At 39.3% G+C, this 27,981-nt stretch overlaps 1 protein-coding gene across 3 annotated transcripts; it reads left to right on the top strand.

Moving 5' to 3' along the window:
• Positions 1-144: 144 nt before the first annotated feature.
• TASOR (transcription activation suppressor) lies at positions 145-27,818 on the top strand. 3 transcript variants are annotated; one of them, XR_008451620.1, is made up of 24 exons: positions 145-621; positions 7,857-8,002; positions 9,154-9,246; positions 9,791-9,863; positions 11,032-11,123; positions 11,471-11,629; positions 12,867-12,994; positions 13,659-13,690; positions 14,367-14,472; positions 14,881-14,984; positions 15,096-15,199; positions 15,444-15,516; positions 15,628-15,702; positions 16,346-17,065; positions 18,319-18,761; positions 21,193-21,337; positions 22,302-23,245; positions 23,919-24,041; positions 24,609-24,768; positions 25,411-25,519; positions 25,689-25,867; positions 25,955-26,110; positions 26,470-26,602; positions 26,750-26,887. XR_008451620.1 is itself a non-coding variant. In XM_054076274.1 (23 exons), the coding sequence occupies exons 1-23, from the start codon at positions 312-314 to the stop codon at positions 27,247-27,249; spliced, it is 4,974 nt and encodes a 1,657-aa protein (XP_053932249.1). In that variant the 5' UTR covers positions 145-311; the 3' UTR covers positions 27,250-27,818. The 3 variants fall into 3 exon arrangements, 2 of the variants coding, with proteins under 2 accessions (XP_053932249.1, XP_053932250.1); XM_054076274.1 differs by lacking the exon at positions 26,470-26,602 and having other exon boundaries at positions 26,750-27,818; XM_054076275.1 differs by having other exon boundaries at positions 26,470-26,891.
• Positions 27,819-27,981: the final 163 nt, after the last annotated feature.

Here is a 27,981-nt window from a genome sequence, read left to right as displayed (position 1 = left end):
CGCCTGAGGCGCGCGCGCCCCCCCTCCCCCCCTCCCCGCTAGTTATAGCGCGTGCCGCGCGTTGATTGGCCGTTCCCGCCGCGGCCCCGCCCCCTCGGCGTGTGCCACGCCGCCATGTTGGCGCTGGGAGGGGGCGATGGGGCCGCCATAAAGCGAGCGGCCGGCGGGGGAGCGATCGCGGCGGTGCATGGCGCCGGGGTGGGGATAGCGCGGTGGGGGAGCGAGCGGAACGAGCTGGGGGTTGCCGTGCTTCTCGTTTTTTCACGGCGGCGGGCGCCGTGATCCCCGGTGGTGGTGGCGGCGGCGGCGAGATGGAGCAGCATCCGCGGACGGAGCAGCCGAGCGCGAGCCCTGGTGGGGCGGACAGCGGCGCTGCCGCTGCTGAGGACGCCACGCAAAATGGCGGCCGCGGCGAGGGCGAGGAGGCGCCGGCGGGCGCTGCCGCCCACGACAGGGCCCCCCCGGGCCTCGGCATCCCCGGCGGCTCCTCGGCGGCGCCCCAGCAGCAGCAGCCGCCGCCCGGCGGCGTGTCGAGGGGGCCGCTCCCTCTCTCTAAGCCCCCCGAAGACGTGCCTGTTAGGAGGAACTTTCAGATCCCCAGGAAGAGCGGAGAAAAGAAAGGTTGTTCCTTTCCCTTTCCTTCCCTTCTCTCCCTCGCTCCCCTCTTCATCTTGTTCATCAGGCAGGCTCTTTATGCGCCTCACACGGCTGCATGCGGTGCCCTCCGGGCGTGGAGAGGCTGTGGCATGGCTCGGACTGGTGATACGATTTCTAGTGTTAGGCTTTTACATTCTTTCTTCTCCCTACCCCTCCCTCTTTTTCGTTTTTATTTTATCACAAGCAGCAGAAAAAGGAGAAAAAAACACGGAAAAAAAAGAAAAAAAAACCCAACAAAAGTCGGCTTGGATTTCACACCAATTTTTTAAAAGCATGGAAGAGCTGGATATGATCAGGGTAGTGTTGATCGTGGCGCTGCTTCTGGAGATGGAATCGCATGCGGAGAAGATGGTTTTCTGGAATGCAGGCATGCAGAGAAGATCATTCACTTCTCTTTTTCTCCTAACCTCTCTGTAGGAGGGGTGGAGGGGCACAATCTTGTTCAGGGTAGACTAGCCAACATTGGATGGAGTTGTTCTTGGTTGATGATAACGCAGAAGACTTGTTCTTATCAGTGAAAGTGCCTTGCTTTGCTGGAGGAAGCGAGCAGTCCATCTTCACGTGCCACGCCTTGGAAGTGTTTCTTTACCAAGCATCCAGGGTTTTTTAGAGTAACTCCTCCTCTGAAAGCCTGTGGTATTTCCTGCTTTTTATGAGACTCCATTGGCTTCCGTTTATCTTTGATTTTGTTAAGTGGTGGTGAAGACCAGTTCCCTCCCTGAAACTTATCTTGGTTCTTGGCCTTCTGGAACATGGGATCAGTGATCTAGTATATATCACAAAAATACCTGTTCACATAGGCTTGTAGCTCTTCAGGGACAAGTCTAAGATCTAACTTCTTGAAATGCTTTCCTCTGTAAGGAAGAGATGAAGGTAGGTTTATGTCATTATCCAGTCTTTTCCTCCTTCCATTTTTGGTAGTTACATCATCTTTTTGCTTTTCTCCCTTTTGTTGTCATTGCCACCCCCTGAGAGAGATACAAGTCTGACAGATTCGTTGTAAAAAGGACTGGATTGATTTGAAGATAAAAAAAAAAAGTGTCTCATTACGCATCTGGTGGAAAAATGTCTGGGTGAAACATGGTGCCTGTTGCACTTCCAAGTGTCAGACCCAAGTGTGGTTACGTTTTAATACCTTTAAATATATCATAGAAATGCTTACTACTTAACCACAGATATTTGGAGTTTCTCTCTAGCATTGGGTTCTAACGTGAATGAGAAACTGCAAAATACCTTTTTGGGTCATCTAATTCATCATTTGCAGAACCGTCTTCTACAATGCAAGAAGAGTTTTCAGATATGTAGTTAAGACATCATTCTTCTGAGGCTTCCAGAGTAGAGGGGGAAACCATTCTTGCCCTGATTCTATAATACACTTATTAATTTAGAGATCATTTGGCCCATTCGTAAGGGCTTACTGTTTAATGCATATGTGGTTTTTCGTCCTTCACTCTCACCTTATGAAACGCTTCTTGGACATTCTAATCATATGGGTGACTTAATGGTTTCCAAAACTCTCAAAACACATCTTTTTCTGTTCAGTCCATGGTGCTTGCAGTTCTGGAGTTGCTGTGGTTGCTGATTATTGGTCGTACACCATGTGATACCATAAAGCAAAGTGCTTTGAGAGACCACGTTGTAGGCACGACTGGCAAAAATGGGCTAGCGTAACAACCGCCAACATGATCTTTGGACAACCAAATTGCTGATGGAACTGTGATTGGCATTTGAGAAGTGATGCAATTAAATCAGTTCTGGAACTAAACTGGAAGACTAGCAGTGCATCGATTGATTGTCGCTATGGAGGGATATGCTTACAACATCCTTAGCTGCAGTGTTCAAATCCATCTTGTGAAATTACAATATAATCGTAATGTTATCTGTCTCTCAAAAGATCTCTCTTTGCTAGATTCAAAATCCCAGCATGAAACAATACATCTGGAAACTTCTTCCACCCTTACTTGTGTTTGAGTTGGCCTTGTTTTGCTTTTTAGACCTCCCATTTTATTTCTGGATGTACCATCCTGAGAGACATCTGCTGACTTGACTGAAGGCAGTCTGTCATGCAGAGACTATACATCTCTATAGAATGACTTTGCTACTGGGACGGGGTGATTTTTTTTTTTTCTTTTCTTGTGGCTTTTTTTTTTTTTGAGCGCCTAAGTGTGTTCTGGAAACACCTCTTGATTGTGAAGCAATTGAAAAATGGAATCTGCAAAACAAAACGTGAGGGGAACATTCTGGAAAACTTGATTTAGCTGCTTATTCAGCCTGTTTGGAATTTAGCTGTATTTGGAAGTGAAAGTAAACAAAAAGGTCCTTGTTAATGTGGAGAAATGCATCTGGAGCGGGGGTAGTTGTCACAGAGAGATCTTTCTTCTGACTTTTTTTTTTTTCCCCCCTCTCCCTAGCAGGAGAGGAAACAAAACTGTAAGGAAGGTTGACTGAGATTTTTTTTTTTTAAATGTGTGCACACACTTCTTTTCCTATTTCAAATTGTTTTGAAAGCTTCCTTTTTCTTGGTGTGTAGATAGCTTGTCTTTTTTTTCTTAAATCTTATTACTATAGCTAGTTGCCATGGCTTCTTCTAACTTGATTGCTAGATTTCTTAAGCGTCCAAGTCTGCCTGGAACTTCGAAGATCCTTGTTTAAAGGCATGTGGAAAACAAATTCCCAAGATGAAGCAGTGGAAGAGTAGTTTTTGACTTACTGAACTTGTGTGACTTGTGGTCCTCACACCAAAAGGCAATTCCAAAAAACATGCTTGAGTAGCAACCAGTGTGTTAAGGGGTTGGTTGTTGGTAAAGGTTTGACATTTATTTCTGTAGTTTATGAAGTTATCAAATGACAGCTGTTTCTTGGGCTGTGTGGGGGGAAAGAAGGCTTGCTTTTGTCCATGAAAGTCTCAATATTTGCTTGGAGGCCTAGGTTGTCCCTTTTCTACTTCAGTGTTTCATTTTGCCTTGTCTTCTGTCTCCTGGTTTTCCATATCTTTGGTAGAGATGCGTATCTGCTCTTTGCTACTTGGTATTTCTACAAAGGGATTTCATCAAGCAATCCTTGAACTTGATAACTACTCAGACCTTTTGAGAGCCAAAGACATTTGGAACTGAAAGAAAATCGAATGAGTAATAGCATTGTGGTTCCTTAGGACCACAGAGTTTTGGTTGTAGCCTTAAAAAACGAGACAAAGAAAATGATGCTTTTCAGTGGGGTTTTGTAGCAGAAGTGTTTCTGAAGAGTGCTAGTATTCTGCCAACTTACCTGATAATAAAATAAGTCTTCACTTAAAGGTTTCTTAGTTCAGGATTCCTTACAGAGAATGTCTCTGTCTTCTTCAAATTTTGACTTAAGGAAACCTAAACCAACACAAACCCACTAACTTCAAACTCAGTGTTCTCAAGTTGAAGCACCAGACAGCTGTGAAACAGAAACTGAAAGCCTCTAGGGAATTACATGCACCCGACATGCATCCAGTCTAATGTCTGTCCCTCGACTAGGTACTATATTAGCTAATCTTATTTTACAACTAGAATTACTTAGGTATGTTCTAATACACTGCGTAGAAACTAAACAAAACCAGTATTTATTTGCTTTTACATAAGCAGAACAAGCTGGCAAACACATAATAGTTGGTTTGTGCGTATTAAAAGGATACTGCAGGGTAGTCCTTGCATAAATGGCCATTTAATTTACACAGGTCCAATAAAGGTGCAGCATACCCACCTTGGGTTCATGTAGAGAGCCTGAAAAATATATATGCATGCACTCTATTGGTCTTTGAACTGATGCAGGGCTGGAGATAATATTAATAATCTTGTTCTTTGCTTGAATGTAGGACTTGGTGACTGCAGTGAAAGGTGTATGTTAGTACTTTTCAGGGTCGTTTTTTTGCTTCTGAACCCCTTTAAATGGGGTACAGGCCCTTCTACGGTGACCGTAACCTCTTAGGAAATGGCTGCCCTCTAGCATCAATGCTTAGATGACAAACTGAGCAGTGCTGTGCGAGACCTCAGCAGGCAGTGTTTCAGGTTTTAGTAAGAACCTGAAGCCTGCAGTACCTCAAGTTCTGGAATAACTGCAGAAGTGGATTGAACCTGCCGTAAAGCGTATGATTAATGTGTTTGAAAAGTCGTACTCAAACAAGGAAAAGCAAGTTTATGCCATGCACTGTTTTGAGTGGAGCATATAGTGATTTATCTGAAATTCAAAGATAGGTCACTTATCTTTTTACTTTATATTTACAGTGTTATCCTGTAGTGAGGTTACTGATTTCTCTTTGCTCCATCATCATTTGGCAACTCAGAAGTAGAATGCAGTAAACACAAAATCAGCAGGCTGCCCCTGAACACCAAATGCTTAGTGAGTGCTGTCTAGTTCCCACAAGAAGTGTGGAGGGTCTGCTGCTGCTCTATACGAAGACGTGTCAGGCAGACAGGATTAAACTTGGTATTAGTAAGTGCTGCTCGAAACAGAAAAGGTTGTTAGTTCTGTAAGGATTATACATTAAACTGATCTCATTCCTGTTCCTTTTTTCCCCTGTTGATAGCTGATCGTGAAGTCAATCATCTTTAACTTATGCACTTAGTAAATTAAGGCAAGATGACGTGTAGTTGTTGTTCACTTTGTGTTCAGTGGATAGTGCACATCGAAGGAATCTAAATAGCTTTAACATGAAGTTTTTTGGTTATTAAGCACTTTTCTACTGAAAGGTGGATATAAAGTCTTGTTCTTAGACTGATGTAATAAGTTATGTGGAATTGGTCTTATTTTAAAATTCTGCATGTTCTCAAGTTGAAAAACTGGAATTTCAGAATTTCACTTTTGAGCCCAAGTGCTTCAAAAAATCTTTCGGTTTTGATCTCTGTCTTTATCACAAAGGTTGCAACAGCCCTTCTAGCTTCAGTACTGTCTCTGGTGAACTTAGAGGTTTGTTTTGGGGTATAGATTTGGTGAAGTACAAGAAGGTATATATAATTCTGAATAGTAAGTAACAATAGTAGTAAAACAATCAGTTCTCTGCTAATAAATTGAAGACAAAAATGCAATAATCCTTTAAAACTCGAATTTGCTGTATTCCATAGTTTAAGGTGCTAGGTAGAGCTCTTCCGTAGATCTGTTGAGTGCGAGTTTAGTGGTTTATGAAGATTCTCCCTAGCTGGAGAACAGTGAGACTTGCTGTTCTTGGACAAGTCTGCCTGGGCTTGCTCCTCAGAACTTTGCGCAAAGCAGGAAATGTTTCAACACAAATGGGAACGTAGTTTGTAACGTTTGAATGAATGACAGGATCTTGCTGTGTGTAGTAACATGCTTCTTCCTGGATTTACGTCTAGGAGGTAGGTAAGACTTTGTGTGTAGTTTGTGGTCCTCTTTCTAGCCAGTCCTGTGGAGTTTTCCGTTTGCCTGGACTCAAGGCGGAATAAACCGGCTGGGTTTGAGCATGCATTTCTAGGGGGAGGAAGGAAAAGGGAGGCGGGTACAGTAATCACTGTTAAGGAAACCGGAAATCTGGAGAAGCAGCTGGCGTTCGTAACGGTGTCTGAACTGGTCCTTTTGGATAGGCAGTGTGTGCAACTCATGTGCTACAACACTATGGTTTAATCATTCCTTGTAAGACATAAGAGCTGTTTGGGATGGGACAGGAGGTGTTTTTTTTCTCTGTGCGTATCTGTAGTAGGCTTGTTTTATATTTTAACTAGTAAGTGTTTCTCTCTTCAGTACAAGTGTGTTTGATCTTAGCAACACTAAGTTGAGAATTTCATTCACATCCAGTTATCTTTCCTTCTGTATTGCTGTCAGACTTTCAAAGAATGAGGGTGTTGTTACTGAAAAAGGTGTTATAGAAGAATGGTTTCTTAATCACTTCCATAACATCCACTCTTAAAAAAATTACTTGTGCATTGTTGCTAGTATTGGCATCACTGCTTTGTGTACAAATGTGGTATTACATTGTAATGTGTGTGTGTGTGTAAATGCAGCTTTTACTAGATAACACAAACCAGTTCAGTTTTCATTTAGAACATTTGTTTTATATTAAGGCTAATGCAGTAAATATTTCTTGCAAATGAGGAAAAGATTGCTGTCTAGGTCTGCTACAATATTATTTAATGAAGTTGGAGATACTCTCTAATGATGTAATTACACTTAATTTGCAGTTAGAACAATGGGAGTATAAAATTGTCTTTAATGTGAGACTGGTACTATTGTAGTTGAGTGCAAACTATTGCATCTGATAGCAATTTCAGGTGGTTGTGCTTTAGGGGGTTATTTTGGTAGAGGAAAATAGACACTCTTAGAGAAGGAGCAAAACTGGTCTCAGAAATATCTCTTGGGAATACTCTCTTGTCTGGAGTTTGCAAATACCTCAAAATACTGTACTTTTTGTGAGTATTTTGGCATTTGTCCTGGAGAGAAAACCCCTTCACCTCATGAACTAGTTCAGTTCCCCCAGAAGTATAATTTTCCTAGACATTACCTTTCAAAATCTGCACTCGGATTCTCTGCTCGCCCGCTCTTGGGTTGTTTTGATTAAGTTTGTTGCTTTTGGTACCCAAATGCCAAAAGAGAAGCTTGAGGAGATGAACACTTTATTGTGTGACCTTAGGCAAAGGTTTGCCCAAAAGGTAAATTTGTACAACAAAGACAGTTTGGTACTTTTAAAGTAGACATGGTAAGAGATAAGGTCATAAAGCATGAGTACAGGTGGTATGTGGGCAGGATTTTTGTGTTTGTTTAATTATAGGAGCTGTTGGACTTCTTAAGACAGTATTGAATTTACCTCTATTTAGCCCAATTAACAAACAAACAGAAAACTGGCTCAAAAGAGAGGCTAAGCTATGAGACTTATTGAGGTTTTTGTTAAAACAATTTGTTCCTGCTTCTTAATTAGAAGACCTAATTAGTTTAATTAAAGTTTTAAAAGTTTAATTACAATGCTTTGCAATATGTATCAGATTTGAAGTGCGTCCCTTGTTAACTTGGGAGAACTATCTGCCCAAGAATAATATTAAAAAAGCATAAAGAAATGCGATTTCTTTTTTAAGATGCTGCATCTTTTTCAAATATTTTAGGTGCTTTGTATTCTAAAATGAATGAAGAACAATATGACTTTATGGATAAAGTGTGAATGGACTGGAAAACTTTGGATTTTTTTCAAATGTGTATTGGAACTTATTATTTTATTTTTTTGTCTTTTGTAGCACTCTTTCAGCCAGTAGCTGTAGGCTCTCGAGAATTTGAGGATATTGTGAAGATTCTGCATTCATCTTACTTGGAACCAAGTTCAGTGGCCAATTTTAATTACAAGAGAGCCAGCTTAGTTCACAGTGAACTATTGGAAAGGGAAGTAAGTATATTTGTGGTTTCCCTTTATAAATAAGGTACATGTCAAATAAAGTAGAATATTTTCTTTCTGAGTCTAGGAGCAAAGACCTGGAGTTTATTTGCTACCTGTGTTTGATATATAATTGCAAACTCGTATCCTCAGAAATGTGAACAACTGTTTTGCAGGCAAGTTTATTACTGTGTAGACATAAAATCTTACCTGCCAGATGCTCAGAAAAAGATTTAAAAAAATACTGTGTCTAGCACCACTCCTCTCTGTGTATCTTGCTTCCAAAATTCTTGTTAATTTTATTTTTATTAACCTGGAAAGATGTTACAGTGCCTTACTTTAACGGCCTGGTGCTTCCTGTGAAACTTAAGATGAAAATATTCCTCCGATCCTAAGTTCATGTAGTCTCTGTAATTTTCTTGTTTTCCGAGAAGTAGCTAAGAGAGTTGACTACTTGAACAAGTAAGTGGAGCAGCTTGGTTGAAGCATTTATGTTGTGCCTTATGTGATGTCTCTAAAATCCAGTCATGGCTTTCTTTAGTAACTGTGAAATAAGTTTTCAGTCCAGTGCCAAGAAGCTTCACGTATGGAGAAAGAGAGTATATATAATTGACTTGATATATTATCATCTTGAAACTCTAAGGTGAAACTCCAGCATTTTTTCTTCTGCCACTGTTAACATTTGTGATGCATGGCTACAGCTAAGGAGTATTGCAGCTGATGAAAATCGTCTCGGTAGCAACTGCAAAAGTCCGTGCATAACGTAAGAGATAATGGTCTTTCTTCTTAAAGAGAAAAGGGCTTGTTGCCAGAATTTCAAAGATAAGGAAGGCGTTGAGCTGGATGCTTTTTGGTAGTTATGTTTGGTATGTTATAACACTAAAACGTTTCTGCACAAGTTTGTTTGAAGAGTATCTCTTTTTTTAAAAACAACCAACCAACCAAAGAAATCTTTAGCCAGATTAAGCCAATGATGTTTCCCATGGGCATACTGTTTTAGAAATTTAATTTTAGTATTTTATAGTCTCATTCAAATTATCATTTGATTTACTTTTATTTTGGCACACTTGTATCTGCTACAATAGATGGGGTCTTGAAACATTGGTAGTTATGTGTGATGGCAGTAATTGTCTACATGTGTTAAAAACTTTCTGTAATAACAGTTCACAGAAAAACGCAGAGAGTTGAAATTTGATGGTCGCCTAGAAAAAGAGCTTTCCGAAACCTATGCATTTCTGATGGTTGATCGACCTCAGGTAAGAAACCAGAATTGCATATAAAATGCTTTCTCTTCTTTTTCAGTGAAGAGCTTTTGTTTTTTTAAGCTGAGTGTTTTTATTGACACATTTATTGATCTTAAAGTTATTTTTGCAAATTTCACTACTATGAAGTGTAGAAGGATGGAAAAGATGCAATATTATGTCACCATTTAAACTCTTCTCTGTATTTAAGGTTCTCAGTTTGCATGTCTGTAAAGCATCTTGTCTGTCTTGAGCTCTAGCAAGTAATGTTCATGAATCGTGCTTAAGGTGTAGGGAGGCTGGGGTTTGGTTTGGTTTTTCTTAGATGTGACTTAGTCTGCATAATTGCTTCATACTGAGTGCTTGACTTGCGCAGTTTAACAGTTCATATAGCAACTCAGACTTGTCTTATCTCTGGGTGGTTTTGTACTTTGAGGGGTTGGTTTTAGCTTGTTTGGTATTTTTAGCTCCATCAAAATTCATAGTTGTTGTTTCTCACTGTTCTGTTCGTATTCTGCCTTTGCTGATAAATTTGCTTAAAAAAATGTCTTTTCTTCAGATCCAGAGCATATGTGAAAAGGGGCTGCAGGTGGGCCACTCCAAAATAACAATTCTCGGAAGCCCTTCCATGGGTAACTATCTTTTGATTATATGTGCTGGTATTGTTTAGTATGAGTTGGCAGATACTGTGATGCAGTTGTGTGAACTTTCTGTCCTTCTCCTGTCACTTACTGCAGGACCATCACAGGTAGGTATTTTCAGCAAAGTTATTTTTACATTGGAACATTATTTCATAACTTAGTATTGATGCAGGTAGAACTAACGTTCTACAAATCCAAGAATAGCATAGATATATTTGAGACTTGGAAGAGTTACAAGGTATTAAGAGATTTGAAAGTGCAAGTTGCAAGCTTCCTTTAGCAAAGCTTTTCCAATAGAAAATGAAGAAATAATTTTGTCATTCTCTGTAAGAGCAACGTGATACAGAGGTGCCCGTATGAGTGTTGAAAGCAGAAGGGGGAGAACAAAGATGTATGAACATACAATATTTTACTGTTTCAGCCAGTAAAGGTTCTGGAGCAGTTTATTAAAGCAGTTAAATACAGACTCAGAGTGAGAGGAACCAAAGGAAAATGGATGCTTTTCTGAGCGCCTGAGTTCAGTAGCAGTTATTTGAGCTGAGGTAGTTAGCTAGACCAACAAATGACAGTGTTTGAGGCCCTCAAATCTACTACAAAATTGTGGTTAAAGTGTTGAAAAGCGAGAGATTGTTACGTTTCCATTTTGAGTGTCAATTCACAATTCTGAAACAGAGTGTTTGTCAACAGCATAGGATGAAAGATTGCTGAGGATGCAGGGTGTTTTCCTGCGGCGTTTCTGAATCATACCTTTGCTGCCAGTCTCCACATAGTGCAATGGGACATGGTACAGAAGGACCTCAGCTGTTGAAAAGAACTCAAAATACCTGAAAGCAATACCTGTGTGGCCTTCGGGCAGGGATTGTCATCTTGGTCACAGCACTTTCAGTAGTGTGCATGTGCTCTCTTCAAATTGAGCTGGTGTCCTTATTCTGCTGTGGTGTTGCGTACTACAGTTGGTGGGAGTAAACGTTCTACTCTGTTGAAGTTACAAATCTTGAACATGCCCTTATGCCTTGCTCTGATTGTATTTCAAAAAGATTGTTCTGTGTTTATTGTTTGTTATATGTTGAGCTTTAATCTCATGTAATGCTTCTTAAATGTCTAATAACATTTTAATGTTCAACATAATGTGATCGGTGGTTTTTTGTACTCCTCTCAGGTGTGTATATCTCCAGGTATGCTGATTTGTTGCAGCCTAATCCTCTAGAAGCTGGAGCAACTGGAGATGTGATTGTTTTTAAGATAATAAAGGTAAATATATCTTGGTTGTTCTTGAAGGATTATATTGCTTACTGATAAAATAAACGTGTTTTTAACGTAAGTTGCTGAACTTCCATTTACACACTTACCTGCTTAGAGCAAAACTAGGTCCCCACCGGGTTTAAAATCCATTGTGGAACTTGCATGCAGCATAATGTGTTTTTATGAAAGACGGAAATGTCTTGTTTTCTTTTGAAAGTATGAAAATAATGTACTTCTATAAACGGCTTTTTATTGGCCTGTTTTCATCTCCCTGCTCTTGCATCATTTGGTACTTGAAGCAATTTGCCAGTTTTCAGGTATAAGCTCACTTTTACAATTCTTTTGCTTTATTACAGGGAAAAATGAAAAGTATATATGACCACATTGGTATGAAAGCATTGGAATCAACAGCGAAGAGTGCATTAGATCCAACACCAAAGCATGAGTGTCATGTTTCAAAGAATGCGCATAAAGTAACTTCCTTGTTGGCTTATCGAGCCTTTGAACTTACTCAGGTAGAGGAAACTTGAGCATGTGTGAACTTCTGTTTATAAAGTTCCTATATGAGAACTTGTGCAATGCTGGAGAGAAAATCACTAAGATATATCAAATACTAAGCCTGTCCTGTAGGGCTGTGGTCTGGTGTATGTTTGGCAGTAGCCCATGGAGGACTCTTATTAGAATAAATTACAGAACATGTCAGCCTCTCCTGTTTCCCTTATGTACACCTGCACCTGATGGAGGAGATCTCGTTTGGATTAGGGTGTAGTTGGAATAGGAAATAGCTGGGGAATGTACGTGGGGACTGGAATGTAGGCTGGGGGAGGAGACGAGATAGAATGTGAAGTTCAAAGCGTAAAAGTAGAACTCACTAGTAGGCATTGAGACTCCTAAAAGGGAAAACATTAGCTGAGGAAGAACAGTGTTTTTCAGAAAATGAAATCTGTTCCAAGCATCTGTGTTCCTCCATCTGTTCTATCTCTGCGCTGCAGTAATCTGTTGCAGTCAGATTGTTCCATTGAGCTTATAGATTTTCAGGATACTTAATTGAAAGCATTCTCTTCACTATTGCAAGTTCTTTTGACTCCTCTAAATCAGAGCCAGTCACTGAATCAAATGGCTAGAAAATTATGTATGTTTTCATTTCTTGTAACAAACTTGCCTTAATTAAGATTGTTCTTTAATGTTAGAATTTTGTGACCTAACTAAGGATGGACTCCAAAACTCGTAGCTGTATTTGCTTTCCTCAGTGAAACTGGTTTTGGTTTTGTTAATTCTTCCTCGTCTTGTCAAGAATATACTTGCAAATAAATGTTGCAAAATTATTTTTATTTTGGTTATTAGTTCCCAAAGTAGTGTCCTGCCTGTCAGTGTTTGATAAAGAAGGGAGGGGAAGGTGAAGAAATAACCTTAATTGATTGTATTATAAAGTACATATGAGAATGGAGTTTGAAAACTTTTTACCTATTTTTTGGATACCTTTTTTAGGTATCAGCTTTGGAAGAAATAGGCTGTTGGTAAAAGGAACTTAAATGTGATTTATTATAGTAATTTGTTTTATATACCCATTCATGTTTAGTGTAGTGGGTGTCAAACAAGCTCCCTTTGTTTAAGTAGTTAATCATTAAATGTATATATTCCTGTGAAACGGAGTAGACATTTTGATGAAGAAAGATCATGGATTGCTGGCACATTTGCAAAATACAGTTTATCAGACTTCTAATTTACCATTGTGTTCATTTATTTTTCTAGTACTATTTTTATGATTATTGCTTTGATGAGATAAGGCGAAGACCAAGACATGTCTGTCCTTATGCTGTAGTTTCGTTTACTTACAAAGATGAAATGGTGCAAGTACCAAAATTCATGCCCCCGTCAAGGTAAGAGGAAAAGAGTTTTAGAAAGACACTGTGCAGCATGAAGAATTCATAGCTCTTGGCAGTAGCTTAGGATTGATTTAGATGAACAGTACTGAAATGAATGGACGTCTCACAGGGACTTAACATAATAAGCACTTGTAATGTAAAGCAAGATGTGACTGGTTTTATGCAGCAGGCTGGCTTCTATAGGAGGCACTTCTGCTGCTCTTTTCAACTACTCGTCTTTTGCTAAGGTGGAGTTCCTGTGTAAATTGAGGGGTTTTTTTTTTGGTTTAACTGAGGAAATTCGGGAATAAAAATGTTCACAGCATTATCTTGCTTGGCATTAAAAAAAAAAAATGTTCTGTATACTTTGTCACTGTCGTCACTGGTGGCATCTTGTTGCTTGTGGAGAGAATATCTAAATGAGTAGTTATTTACAGATACAGTGTGATAGCTATGTTGATCTGGAAGGCATCCAGATGTGGGTACTATGTTATATAGTGCTAAAAATAGTTATCAAGAGATCTGAACTAGCACAAGATGCTGCCACAGTGATAGCATGAGGTTAGAGAGCAGATTATCAGTGTTGCTATTTTCTTAGACAGATAGAATATCTTTAATGTAAAATTTAGTAGCTGGCAGTTTGCCTCAACCTAGTTGTTCTGTCTTGTCTTTTTGTTAGGTCAAACAGCTTCAACACAGATAGAAGTGCAGGTAAGAATGACTTGAAATTTATTGCTTTTATGATATAGGCATGGAAGGTGGTGGACTTCTCCCCCCTTGTAGTTATAGTTGTGTTTAACTGGAATGATTTCCTAGTTATGCAGACTGTATATCTGAGTTTCAGCCTGTACCATATTGATTGCAGGCATCTCTACCTGATATTGGATGATCGAATAGGCACCTGCATGTGTATCTTCTCTTACCAGAACAAATCAGAAGTCATTTTTTTCCCCTCCTTTTCTATTTACAGTATAGTAAGAGCTCTGTTTCCAAATCTGCTGTTCAGTGGCAATTCAAATATTAGGATCCTCTGTCCTGATTTTCTTTTGAACCTCGTTCAAGCGAAATATTAATATGTATGAAAGTGGTTGGCAGTAAAGGTAAGGAAAGAGGCTATCACAGATATTGGCACCAAGGACATGCTTATATAGACAGGCACAGGTAATATGCCAGCCTATTTTACTCTGCTCAGAGCAGGTCATAAGAAGGGTAGGATTACAAATGCCATTTCTATTACGTTTTATCTTATTATTTAGAACTTTATTATCTGGTCTGGTATTAGTATGAAATTTTCCCTAAACTGTTTCAGACATTCAGCAGCCTCTTTACCGCCATTTCCTTTTAGTCCCACCTAGCAATTGGTTTAACTTTCTCCATCTTACTTTAGATAAGCCTAACTGTACATTATGGAGAGGACAGCTTTGGAATAAAGGCAAACTTTTGTGCCATGTTTCCTTGAAATCATCAGCACGTCTTTTCCTTCCATATAAGCTGTGAGTATTACCAATTTAAAGAATAAGTTTAAAATATTGCTGTGTTATAACTCTTTCTAGTAGAGACTGGTGAATTTTGGATGTATTCAGATGAAAATCTAAAGTACACATTGGCTAGATGCTTCTGATGTGTCAAATGAGACTCTCGAGTCATGTGTGTCCAGAGCTGCTTCTAGTTGATGCACACAGCTCAGTCAGCATCTCTTTTGTTTGTTTGTTTTCTGTCACTTGGAAGCAACATGCACCTTTGCAGGCGTAAACACTACTGGCTCATGAAGTAGTCCAAGGAACTGATTTTAAGAGTGTTTATTTGATAGTTCTAATTTGGTCAATGAGGGTAGGACTATGGGGAGGGGAAAAAACAGGTCTTTACTGTTTGTTCTCCCTTCCCCCACCCTTCGTCTCCAGTCCTGAGAAGCTTGAGATTGAAAAAGTTGTGAGCATTGAGCAATTGAAGAAAAAAATTTCACCAGCGTTGTTCTATAAAGAAACTTACCTAGGAGCAAAAGAAGGTAAATTGTTCCAGCTTAATTTTATTAATTTCAGAATTTTCAAAAGTTTTCTGAATTACAGTTTTGTTTCTGTTCTTCTTACTTTGTCTTTCCACCCTTGTATTATGTCAGTGTTGAAGAACGGCATGTACTGTAGCCTTTATGAAGTTGTGGAGAAGTCCCGTTCTGGTAGTCACTTGGAGGGTTTACTTCAAAAACTAGAGAAAGAAAAACTTGTGAGTGCAACAGATTTGACTTCCTGTTTTTAAAAATAATTTTACTAACTAGTAATTGAGGCATAACACAAGATCAGTGATCTGACTGGAATACCTTAGCTGGTGTATTGTTAAGCGTTGTATCAGCGCACTTCTCTACCCATGATGGAATTTAGCTTAAAGATACTAAGAGTGTTCATAGTGAGCAAATGTCTTTGATTGTTTGAAATGATGTACTTTTTTTTTTTTTTTTCCTTGAAAACAGGTCCTTGTGAAACCACTTCTGGACAGAGGATTTCTTTTTCTTCTTTCTCCCTTGCAAATGACAACCCCTTATGGTATGCATACTCTGCATGTTTTGGTTTTTGAGTTGGTTTTTGAGTTGGTTTTGTTTTGGTGTAGTGGTCTGCTCCTTCTCAAACGATTTATTTTTTTTCCTTGTGTTCTAGACCGTCAAACTGGACGGCCCCGCATGCTACATGCACTGTTTCTGTTTCCAGAACCTAGAGGTATAACGAGCTCAAGTAAGTTTGCTCACTGTTGAGTGTCGTGTACATGCTTATTTAAACTTAATGTGTGTTTGGTTGGAGATGTAGTGTTATAGCTTGTCAGCTTTCCAGGACAAGGAAATCCTGCGCTTGGCACATGCTCCTATTGTATCCCTTTGATCTACTGAGTTGTATTGCTTTGCAAAGGAATGGAAAAAACTGTGCAGATTTCTACTAACATGAATCATTTTATAAAGGGCCCAGTGAGCTTAGAAGCAGCCAAATGAATTCATTGGGGTATCATAGGAAGGAGGACTCCTTCCCCTGTTTATTGCAGGGAGCTGTTATGCTGCTCCTTAGTAAACTTCAGTAAGCCTTTGGTAGCTGGACCAGTAAAGTGATCTCAGTTGGAAATGATATGCGTGTCTAGAATACAGGTTACCCAAAAACTATGAAAACAAGCAGCTCATCTTGCCTCTTAGTAGGTTGACTTGTAAGTAGTTTTTAAATCTACTTACTTCACAAAAAAATTCTTTTCCTGGCTTTAGGGTTAGTTCTCCATATTCATTCCAAACTGTTTTTCACCAAGTATGTATAATACAGAACATCGCTAACTAGTCAGCATTTGTTTATAGCTTTATGATTTGATTTTAATTGTGAATTCCCTTTTCTCCCATAGCAGCACAAAAAAGTGTTCCATTAGGAACAAATAAAAATTCAACCACCTCGATGTTGCGCGGAAATCAGGAAATCATTCCAGAATTCACCAAGTTTATTCAGGCTCTACATTTCGCTTTAATCCAGTCTCGTAAAGACGCTTCTGCTGATTTCAATGCTGTTGTGGAAAAGTACATAAATGAATATTTTAGAAGAAGCTGTAGTGGCTCTGGAAAATACAGAGAATTTGTATTGTATCGGTATGAGTCATGGTTGGATGAAAAGAAATTTCTTTATTCTGCTCCAAGAAATAAATCTCACATTGATGGCTGCTTGCAAAACTATATTTTTGGTTGTGAGGCATATCAACTCCCTGTTTCTAGAGCTAAGGAACTGATAGAGGGAAATCGGAAACCGCAACAGTTCAGTCCCATCTCGGATTATGAAGCCGCAGAAGAAGACTTTGATTTTGCCAACACGAAAAGCAGGAGAAGAGTGCGTGCAAAATATGAAGCCACTGCTGCCAAGCAAAAACTGCCTCATTCTGGAGATTATGATCCTGATAGACTCAAAGTCCTTATTAACTTAATCCAGTGCAGGAAAAAAAATGTCGGTGGCGATTCTGATTCTGAAGATGTCAGAAATAAAGTTGGTGTGAAAAGGAAGCTGGAAAAACAGCCCGAAAGTTTGCAGAAATACTTAAAAATGAGTGAATCTTCAGAGAATTGTTGTCAATATGAAGGTAAGAAAGACTTTTTCTGGAGTTCCACTTTAAACATCGTAACTTAAAGTGTGTTTAATGCTTAATCTTACAGAGTGAATATTTTTTGCATACTGTGAGTATGTTAGTGCATGGCAGCTCATTTAAATGTTGGCCTGAGATCTATCAATAAATATAGTTTATTTTGTGTAGGTTGCCTCTTTCTAGAAGACAAGGTAACAGGATTTGTCGTGGAAGCTGCTTTTAGTTACATCAAGGGCCAGTCATTCTTGTGTATGTGAATCAATTGGAAAGATTAAGTAGCTCATATTGGGAGTTTCCCTTTTGAGAGGGACAAAAGATACTGGTGTGTGTGGATGGAGGAGACAGGATGGGCTGTGTACTAGATGTTGGGAGTCCTGCTTGGAAGTCTGCGAACCTTCTGAGTCTTTACACTGACTAATAATGTAAAATATATGAATGCAGTTCTAGCTGGCTGTAATCAGAACAGGATGTGTTTACATTTTGACTTTACTCCTTCAGGGGTACCAAACCAGCAACTTCTGCCTGTGGTTTGAATTCCACGTTTTTATGTAAACCCAAGAGTAATTTGTCTTGTGAAAAATCTTACCTAAAATACTGTGAGCTTAAGTACCAAAACATGATTAGATTTTTATTAGTCATACAGCACTTAAACAATTTCTTATTTCCATATATGATAAATGAGTTGGGGGTTCATCAGATATTTATTGTAGTTCCTTGGCCTGTCTCTTTGTGGGGAAAAATAAATGCTTATGGGTTTTACTTATCCAACAGGATGAGTAGAAGAGCAATAACTCTGTTCTAAAGCTATGTTTAGTGTAAGTAGGCATGGTAAAAATTAAGAATTACACTTAGTCTAAGAAATTGTGAGGTTAAGCATTAAGATACTCATCATCTTCTGGAGCAGTAGTGATAGATGGAGAGATGTAAATATTTTCCCTAAAGTAAACTTACTCTCTCAACAAGTGATGGAGAATTTTGCAAGTTTTCCATAAAATACATAGAGCATAATAGTGACTTTATTACCAAAAGTAACATAATTATTTATCTGGGGGAGACTGTTCCCTCTAGAAACAGTCTGTTTAAACATCATCTGCCTGTTTTAAAGATTTTTGTTAAGAAAATAAATGTGTACTGTATGAATTGATGCTTAAATGACACTGTGGGTGTGTGGTTAGTGGTTGGGGGGAGGCTGGTTTTGCTTTTATTTTAAAATATAGTAATGGATTTTCCCCTTCTCCCCCTACTCTAAGGGGGCAGAACCTCGGATTCGCCACACAGTGTTTTCTCAGTTAATACTGGTCTTGGTGGACATGATACTGACTTGCGGCAGCAAGATGTATCCGACCCTGCTGTTACTGACACGCATGGCCTCATTAAACTGATTTTAGAAACACTAGCTAGTACAGGCCACTTGGATTCATCGTTGGCACAGTCTTTATATCAAGCTTTAGGATTAAGCACTGATGAAATTGAAGAGGATATGAGACAAAAATATGAATATGAATCCATTCCAGCACAGGACAAAGATGATCATGAGCTTCCTAATACTGCTCAGGCTGAAAATGTTAACTTTAAGGACCCACAGAGCCCAGTGATACTGGAAAATGATGCAGCATGCCTGCCCTACCCAATTGATGTTGGTCTACGACTTTCAGCTAACGAAGTAGGCCTGGAACACACACTATGTTTAAAAGTAAGTGAAACTGCTATGTACATAGATGCTAATAATGAATGTAGTATTTTCCTAAATATGAGACTGAATGAAAAAAATGTTCTACTTTTGTTACATAGGTAAACATAGATAAGCACTAAATATTCCGTGAAGAAACTTTGCTGTATGATAGGAGTGTATATAGAAATTTTCTTAGTATTTACTTTCCTGATTCTTTGTCTGCTTTCTGTAATAAAATTATAATTAGGAATACCTGAAAGATTGAAAGCAGCTATGGTCAGTCTTCCTTACTGGCTTTACAGTCACATACTGCTGCTCCAACAGTAGGCAGCAAAACTTCTGTCATTCTGTTGTCGAGTGCTGTATATGAGAGTGCTTTTCATTTCTGACGAGACCAAAACCTTCCATCTCTTGTAGATGAAAGATACTCTGTTGTGGCTCTTGCTTTGCTTATGGTGGTGGGGTTTTGAACAGTCTGATTGGTTGCGTGGAAGGGGTATGGTGTTACTGTAAGCGCTTGCATACTGCCTTCTGTCTGCCTCCTCCTTTGAGGGTATTTTGGTCTGGCTGAGGGTATTGACGTTTCCTGAACCTGAAACACAGGAAGGAGAGATTTGAACGTTCCTCATTATAGTTGAATTGCCTTGCTGTTACTCTTCCTGCAAATAGGTTATAAGGTGATAGTCGCTGCTCTGTATGGTCTTTCTCTCAGCAGTGATTGCAGGACAGGCTGTTGATGATTGTGTGCTACGTAGTCTTTAACCTTATCCACCTGATAGGTGGTTTGGATATGACAGCTTGTCATGATTATGAGATTCCATCTCAGGACAGGAGGGAGCCTTTTGTTTGACAACGCTCCTCCCAGATCTAATTCGAGACAATCTTTTTCCAAGTTTATGCCCCCAGAGTTCTTCCATCTTCTTTCCTCCAGTGCAAACCAAAATTAAATATATCAGTCATAGGTCGTATAATCTCAAGCCTTTTTTTCCAGGCTGTTGCCTTCTTGTCATAAGCGAGAAAGTGAAAGAAGTCAAATTGCAGTCTGTTTGATATTTAGAGTTGGTTGGCAATATCTTAAACATGGATGCTTATACACAGGTGATCAATAGTTACTCTAGAGAAATATAATGGGAACAGTTTCTTTTAATAACAGCTGTCACTCTTATATTGATAGAATAGATTGGCAAAATTAAGCTGATTGTCTTTGGAAACAAAATATGTTTTATGGGTTTTGGACTATTGTCTTACAAACAAACAAAACCCCCAATGGCAACAGCTCACCTCAGCTGAACGTTTCTCTGTGTGAATTGGTGACGTTTCCTAGCAACGATAAGTGATTCTGACTGCTTTACAGTCATCAAACATCATTTTGCTCTAATTGTAGTTATTGCCCCAGGTTAGGGAATTGGTCCTGGTCCAGCCTCTTCCAAGTCTCTTCTCTCCTGCTTAATGCTAGCAGGGATTTTACAGGGCAGAAAAACGCCTTTCGCTTGTGTGCACAAGTGAGGGTCCTGCAGTCATCTTTCCGTCTTGTGCTGTGGAAAAGATGATGGGGTTGTTTCTGTCGCTCTAGCAGTGGCTGAGAGAGAAAGAAAGCATTAAGAAGCGTGCATAGTGGAGGGTCTTAAATGCTCTATGAGTATTAAAGATGGTTGGGGAATTGACTTTATTTAGTTTTAGCGGGAGCAGAGTTGAAAAATTCTGAGCACTTAAATGCATCCCTAGAGCTGTATGTGCCCTTTTGGTGCAGTGGTATGTGTTCCATGCATACTTTCTGCGATGCCAAATAACTGGTACAAAATCCTTGGAAGAAGGCTTTTGTACTTCGGGTTCAGAGTGCCCTAGAAGCTTGCTTGATCACATCACTCTACAAGAGGGTTTGTTCTCTGGTTTCTGTTATTGAGAGATACTTCCTACACAAAGCTCAGTTTCTAACTCGTGGAGCAGGAAAGAGTTTGTCCTACCAGTGATCTCTGTGCTGTTTTGCTTCTAACTTTCTGAAATGTGAGGTGAAATTGGATTGTTCAAGGGTGTTAAAACTAGTTGCAGGCAGCTCCTCAGTAATGCCAACATCTCGTGTCTTTAGTCAGCTATCAAGACAACAACCTGAAAAAGGGTAATGAGCAGACAATTTTCCTGTTTTTCTTTTTTTGCCTTTCCTTTCCTTCCTGCTCCACCCAGCTCCTGTACTCTAAGGCTTGTGCTCAGGACTGCCATATTTACTATAATAGATTATGAGCAGAGCCATTCATCTCTGAAATTATTAAACAGGTATATGAGGTATCTAATTAGATATTTCATTTAAACATTTTCAACTTGGCTGGTGGCAGAATTGCCGATGTGCTGGTGAGCCCAGGTGTGTTGTTATTGTCAGCTGTTCCGAATGCATGAGCTCAGCAACTACCAAAAAAAAAAAATGTTGAGCTGAAAATTTTTATTGTTTTTTTTTTAGGAAGCAAGCACTGGAAGTGTAAGTAGTTTTGAAGACTACAGTCCCTGTCCTAGTACACCTGTAGAACATGGTTATCGCAGGCAGCATTCCAACTCAAACAATACAGGAGAAGCTGGAATGCACTGGAAACTTATTCCAATTACAGGTAAGATGGGCTTAACATATGTTGCTACAAATAGTGAATTAAAACATGTTTGAAAGGTATCTTTCATAGATCCCTTTCTTGAGTCCCATGTTGGTACACAAGCATGTATACAGCCTATGCAGTTTTTTCTGATATTTGATTTATTCAGGAGTCTTCTGTATGGAGACAGATACTGGTGCGGAACATAGCTTTCAAGACAATGTAATTGTTACAGAAACTCTCCATCAAATCAGGATGAGTGGTTGTGTATTAATTTTTTCAATAACCTTGGGATTTGAAATTTTAGCTGCACTGGGGGTGCAGACGGGAGGGCCACAGAACAAAGTTTCATTGCTAAACATTGGTATGCAGCTGATTAGCTGTAACTAATATGTAAGAAAATATTAAAATAGCCCCAATTTAAATCCACAATACAGCTTTAATCTTACTACTAGAATTTGCTTATAGTACAGTATTTTGTGGTTACGGTAGTGATGTAGCTTGTAAGTGTTGACCAGCTCAAGAAGAAGAGATACATAACATTCTAATGTACCTTCTATCCCAGACAAGCTTTAACTATGTTTACTCTGTTAACATTATGGTTTGATACCAAGTTCTTCAGAGTCTTTTGAAATTAATGTACTTGTGTATGCAGAAGGTGTAGATCAACACTGAAGGTACAGGGCAACAGACTTTTTTTATGATTCAGTCGGTTTCTGTTATGCCTAATCAGATTTCACTCTGGGAAAATCACTTGTGTTTTGTGTTTCTGAGCAAACTTTGACTGTTTAGGAGCTATTGAATTTTCTGTGCTTCTGTACCTCAGCAAACAGTAACACTTCTGTCTTTGGGTTTATGTTGATTGAGGGGGGCACCACAGCAATTTTTTTTAAGTTTTAAAACTGTGTTTTGGAGGTTTTGGAGTATGGATTGTGTACCACTTTCAAACATGAGAAGATGATGATGATGAACTCTTCCTGTTTAGGTCTGAAATCACCTGAAGAACCATCAGTGTGTCTACCACCCAAGGATGCCTTTCCTAATGACCCCCGTGTAATAAATAGACAGAGAAGTTCTGATTATCCGTTTCCATACTCTCCGTTTTCGGACACACAAAAGGGGACAGCAGAAGATGGACTTCATACAAGACAAGTGGAGGAACTCGAAGATCAGTGTGGGCTGGCAGAGCAGCCTTTTACAACTAAGCATTCTATTAGTGCAATAATAGAGGCTGCACTCTTAGAAGAGTATAATCTCTTTGTGAGAAAGATTCAGGAAATCTTGCAACAAAAGAATATCGCGTATGTTAGTGGTGTGTCTGCACCAGTCCTCTCTGCACAAGAGAGGATAACGAGACTTTCTGAATACATCTGTTTACAGGCGTCAGAGGTTTCTGTCCAAGAATATACAGAGACACTGAGTGAAAAGTTGAATAGTGTTATCTTGTCCTCTTCGTGCATTAGGCATACACCATCAATTTATTCTAGTCCTGAATCAGCAGAAGCGGTTGGTAGCACTGCCCTGAATCCTCCACCGGACACATTCCCTGCTTGCAGGGACTCTGACACAGCACTGTTACCAGAGCCGTTGTGTAGTAACGAGGTAGAAGATCCAGATTCTAATGAGCAGTGTTTGTCCAGCTTACCCTTAGTGAAGGAGGAAGTAGATCCTGTGAATGTTAAAGCAGAGGATATGTTGATGTCTGATCAGACTTCTTCCAGTGGTGATCTGATGGAGCCACCAGAAAAGACACAGAAGTCCCCAGAGAACTTAAGCATTTCAACCCAACCAGCCTTTTCTGATTTTATAAGCCAGTTAAAACCTGAAGTATTTAACAGTTTGGTCGAAATTATTAAAGATGTACAGAAAAACACTGTGAAATTTTATATTCATGAAGAGGAGGAAAGCATTCTCTGCAAAGAGATAAAGGTAAATATGTTCCTGTTCAACCTTTCTTTAGTGTTAGAACAGAGTGCCTTTTAAATCCCAATGTATAAAATAGGACTTGCAAGCATAAAGCAGTCTGGAATTTGTTTCAATAAATGTTGAACCGTGTGAAAGTGAATGATGAAAGTAGGCTGTCCTGTCCCAGTTCTCATTTGAGGTTCTAAGGTTATCTTGCTTCTGTTTAGCTTTTATGCAAGTCTTTTTCTTACTGTTCGAAAGCAGAACAGGCTGTAGTGTTGTTTGTTCTGAAGACACTGCTGGGGGCAGCCTTACAAAGATGATACGGGCAAAAATGGGATAGCGAACCATTTTAGAAAGAATAAATGAAAAGTGGATGTGTGCAGTTTTGTGTTTGTTTTTTTTTAATTCCTCTTCCTCTCCAGTTAATGGTACAGGGGACTTCTGGAGAGTGCTGCTCTTCTGTCTTTAAATGTAGAAGGTGAAAGTGAAATAATAAAAACTTCTGGCTTTACTTGAAGAATCGTGCAGTTGCAGTAGACTCTCAGTTGGCCCTTTGTGTATGGCACACTGACTTCCTGCAATGGCCTATTGCTGTCCCTCTGAGATATGAGTGGAATGCTTATTTGATATTGTTATTGCATGGGGATTGTTTTAGCTGAACTTCCTGCTCACTGTTCTTTTTCTGTGGTGATAGGAGTATCTCACAAAGTTAGGTAATACCGAGTGCCATCCAGAACAGTTCCTCAAAAGAAGAGCTGCTTTAGATAAGCTGTTGATAATTATCCAAAATGAAGACATTGCCAACCTGATCCATAAGGTATTTCACAGAATTAAATGTATACTATGGAAAACTCTTGTTCTAACGTAGTGACAAGCTCGTTGAGAAAGGCTGCTTTGTCATAAAAACATAGCTTTTAAATGTGTCCCGTATGTAGTAGCTGTTTGAAGAAATTAAAATGTGGTAAATGCCTACTCTTGTTACATCATGTACTCCAACTTCTTCCACCTCGAGACATGCCAATGCATATTTATTTGTTAGTAGCTGTAAAGTTGTGCAGAGACCTGAGCGGTTCTGCTTCTAGTTCTGTGATGCTCTAGTGGCGAGTGAAGGCTCTTGTGTTGCTGTAGGTATTCCTGACAGCACGGTCTGAAACCTGTGCCACACAGAATGCAGAGTTATTCCAAGTGCTGAACTGCTGTTGTCTCATTCCTGTAATGTTTCTGAGAAAGTACCTCCCTGTGCAAGAGAAAAGAATAATAATACTTTGAGAATGTGTTTTGAGTTTTGACATTTGGTGTTAATAAATAGGGAAGTTCTGTAGTTCATTTTTTGGTATGATCTCTGGCATAAAACATTTTGTCTGATGTGTCACATTTTTAACAGATACCTGGCTTAGTGACTCTGAAGAGGCTTTCTTGCGTCAGCTTTGCTGGTGTTGATAGTTTGGATGATGTGAAAAATCACACATACAATGAATTGTTTGTGTCTGGTGGGTTTGTTGTGTCAGACGAATCTGTCCTTAAGCCAGAGTCCATCAGTACAGGTAAGCGCGATGCTTTCTGAAGCTTTAAAGCAGAGACAAAAGCAGCCTAGCATTTCCATATACAAGAGAGATACTATGTGTTACAGTGAAAAATCAAGTCTTCTAATTTTTGTGAGGTGTCTTGGAGAGCCTCAGCTAATTTTGTCTCTTTTTTACCTTAGCAGTTTTTTTGAAGAAAGTGTTTCTTGGAACATTTGAACTTGGAGATCTCGTCTTTTAAGTTTGCGTTACACTGTGTAGTTATGTGTATGGAGCCTTTTGTTCCTTACTACTCAATTCAATTTTTTTTTTTCTAGCATATTTGTGAAAAAATAGTCTTTCACTTTTTCTTTATTCAAAACTGAATAATTAAGGAAGTTACCAGTTTAAGTAGATATTTTAGCAAGGCAGATCACGTATGACTGAATTCAGCTTTTCTGTAAGCAGATACCACTGTTACGCATCTGACCTACAAAAAAGCAGCTTGGTTTTGTAATCTTGTTTTTGGCTGATCTGCTAGGATGAAAACCTGAAGTGCTAGGGTAACGTTTGTGGTTGTGTCACTATTTGATGAAAACTTAAAGCAGCCTAAGTCTGTACTAAAGCAGTGTCTTCGTTTTCCATACCACAGACTCTAACTTCTATTCAATATCTCCAAAACAGATAAACTAAAACAGTTTTTAATGTTTCTGGAGGATCTCAGCACCCCAGATGGGAAATGGCAGTGCAAAGTCCACTGCAAAATACAGAAAAAACTGAAAGAGCTGGGGCGGTAAGTAGTGTCTGCAGCCACCGGTCGTTAACATGCTTCAGCTTGACTGTGCGGTCCAGGACCCAATTAAGTAGGACTTACTGTTATGTTTGTCTTTTGACTTCTTGATTTAGAGTCAGTCTAAATATTAATATGGATCTCACTAACAGTGCACTTCTCCCCATTATAGAATGAATGCCAATGCCCTGAGTTTGCTGACCCTTCTGAATACCTATCAGAAGAAGCATTTGGTTGAGATTCTGTCGTACCATAATTGTGATTCTCAAACTCGAAATGCTCCAGAGTTAGACTGTCTTATCAGGCTTCAGGCCCAAAACATACAGCAGCGACACGTCGTCTTCTTAACAGGTAAAACGAAAACCTACGAATGCATCTCGCCCCCTTTTGATTAACAGGTGCTACATACTAACACCAATTTTCCTTTTGTGTATTTAGAAAAGAATCTCAAAACGCTGTCGAGTTATATTGATAATGGAATAGTGGTTGCTAGCGTTGATGACTTCATGCAGAATTTTCAAAGTCTTGTTGGGTATCACAACTCGGTTACTAAAGAAAACAGCGTTCCTCCCTCTGATGCTCAAAGACAATCAGGTAACATCAAACACACTTGCATGTTCTTTAGCCAGTTAGATACGTGGGGTGGAGGTCCTTAAGTAGCATGTGTTACTCTTCTGAATGAACGCTGATGGCAAGGAAAACCCAACTCTCAAGCTACTCTTTTTCTATTTTAAGTGATGGGGGGAAAAGCAGCTGGGATGGAGCAGCAGAGGAGAGCTCACATAGGTTAACGTGTAGTCAAGAAAGTCAGACAGGAGCCAAGTGGTGTAAGGTCTGTTTTCAGGAAAAGGATAAATGTAACGGTAGCTGTTAGAAACCATAATGAAAGGACTGAGATATCAGTAACTGTACTCCTTTGTCTGATCAAATACTCACCTGCTGTACAACTTTAGATGCTGGTTTGACAATAACCCCTTTGGAGCTGGGAGTTGGGGTTTCCCAACACTAAACGTGAACAGAATGCGCAGCAGCTTTTAGCACCGGAATAACTGCACACTGACACAGAGCGTTACGTGTATATGTTGAGTAAGTGAACACAAATGGCAGAAGACCGAGACTTAAGTGATATTGGACTTTCAGACCTGAAGTGTAACACTCTGTGAGTAGTGTATAGCTTTTCTAACAGAAGTTTGTATTTCAATAGAATAGGACTTTCTCTTCTTTTTAATGTAGTTCTTGTAGAAAACAATGAAGAGGATGAGGAGGACATGTCTCTGGATTCAGGGGATGAAACACCACAAATAGAAATCTGCAGTGTTGCCTCTAAGTACGATTCTCACTTGGAAGCTTTGCAGACAGAAGCTGTGGGCTCACATGGAGCAGACACTAAAGAAGGCTGCCCATCGGTTACGGAGTTATCTCCTGCAGCGCAAATGGGCTTGATGGAAAAGACTTCCAAAACTGACTTGGAAGAGATACAACCAATCACTCCAGGTTCTACAACCTGTTCTGCTGAAGGGGAAAACCACAGTTCTGTTGAACAAGCTTCTTTCAGTAACTTCCAAGTTCGTAGTAGACAATTAAACATGTCCCATCAGTTCAGTCACTTTAATGTACTCACTCATCAGACTTTTCTGGGAACAACGTACCCGATTTCTTCTGCAACTCAAAACCAGGAAGGGGGCAATTATTTTCTCTCTGCTTACAGTCAGAGCATGGACACAGAGAAGTAAACATCACCTGGTAGTCGGGAATATAAATTGTGATTCTTCCAGGCTGTATTCAAAAGAAACAAACTCACAAGTCTTTTTACGAGTTGATGTGGACTTTTCTGTTTCTAAAATGGTGAATTAACATTTTCTATTTTATTCTGGAACAAAATGTTTCTTGTTCTTTATCTCAAATGTTTTCTTGTCTTATTTAAAGCCTGATGGCCTGTACCTGTTGAAAGCATCTGAAAATTGAAATAAATATATATATTTTTTAACATTTACTGTACTTGAATTATCTTGTTTGTTGGCACTTTTAAGTTTCTACATTTGTATTTGACCTGTACCTGGGCTTCAGTCTGAGGTCTGTTTTAATGTAAAACTGAATGTTTGCCTAAGATATGTGAAATGGCGAGGTTTTTTTTTTTTTTACCTGTAAGGGTATCCAAATCACTTTTCTTTACATAAAACTTATGTATTTATTTGACATTTGTCACAAATTTTGTACAAATGTTTTTATGTAGCTCTAAGGCAGTGTAGTTATTTTAATGACTCTATACCACATTTTGGCTAAATACCTCAGAGTAACCAACGGTGCAGTTCCATTACAAAAATAAAGTAAACTCTTGTTGCACAAGGGACTCGCTCACACATTGCATTGTTTGTGGTTTTTATATTGTTTCCAAAGTAGGTGAGAAAATACCCCAACTGTTTTATGAACAGCAGTTATCTCTGCATCCACTTTTGCTGCTCTGT

Source organism: Cuculus canorus, chromosome 11 (genome assembly GCF_017976375.1).
Source record: "Cuculus canorus isolate bCucCan1 chromosome 11, bCucCan1.pri, whole genome shotgun sequence".
In the NCBI taxonomy this organism is placed as follows: Eukaryota; Metazoa; Chordata; class Aves; order Cuculiformes; family Cuculidae; genus Cuculus; species Cuculus canorus.
The sequence above is the reverse complement of the archived record's forward strand: the minus strand, read 5'-3'. Positions and strand labels throughout refer to the sequence as shown.

Coding starts and splice junctions, on each gene's coding strand:
- TASOR (XM_054076274.1), top strand. CDS start 312: ATGGAGCAGCATCCGCGGACGGAGCAGCCGAGCGCGAGCCCTGGTGGG. Junction 14,473..14,880: donor CTTTTCCTTCCATATAAGCT/GTGAGTATTACC, acceptor CTTCGTCTCCAG/TCCTGAGAAGCTTGAGATTG. Junction 15,200..15,443: donor AACTAGAGAAAGAAAAACTT/GTGAGTGCAACA, acceptor CCTTGAAAACAG/GTCCTTGTGAAACCACTTCT.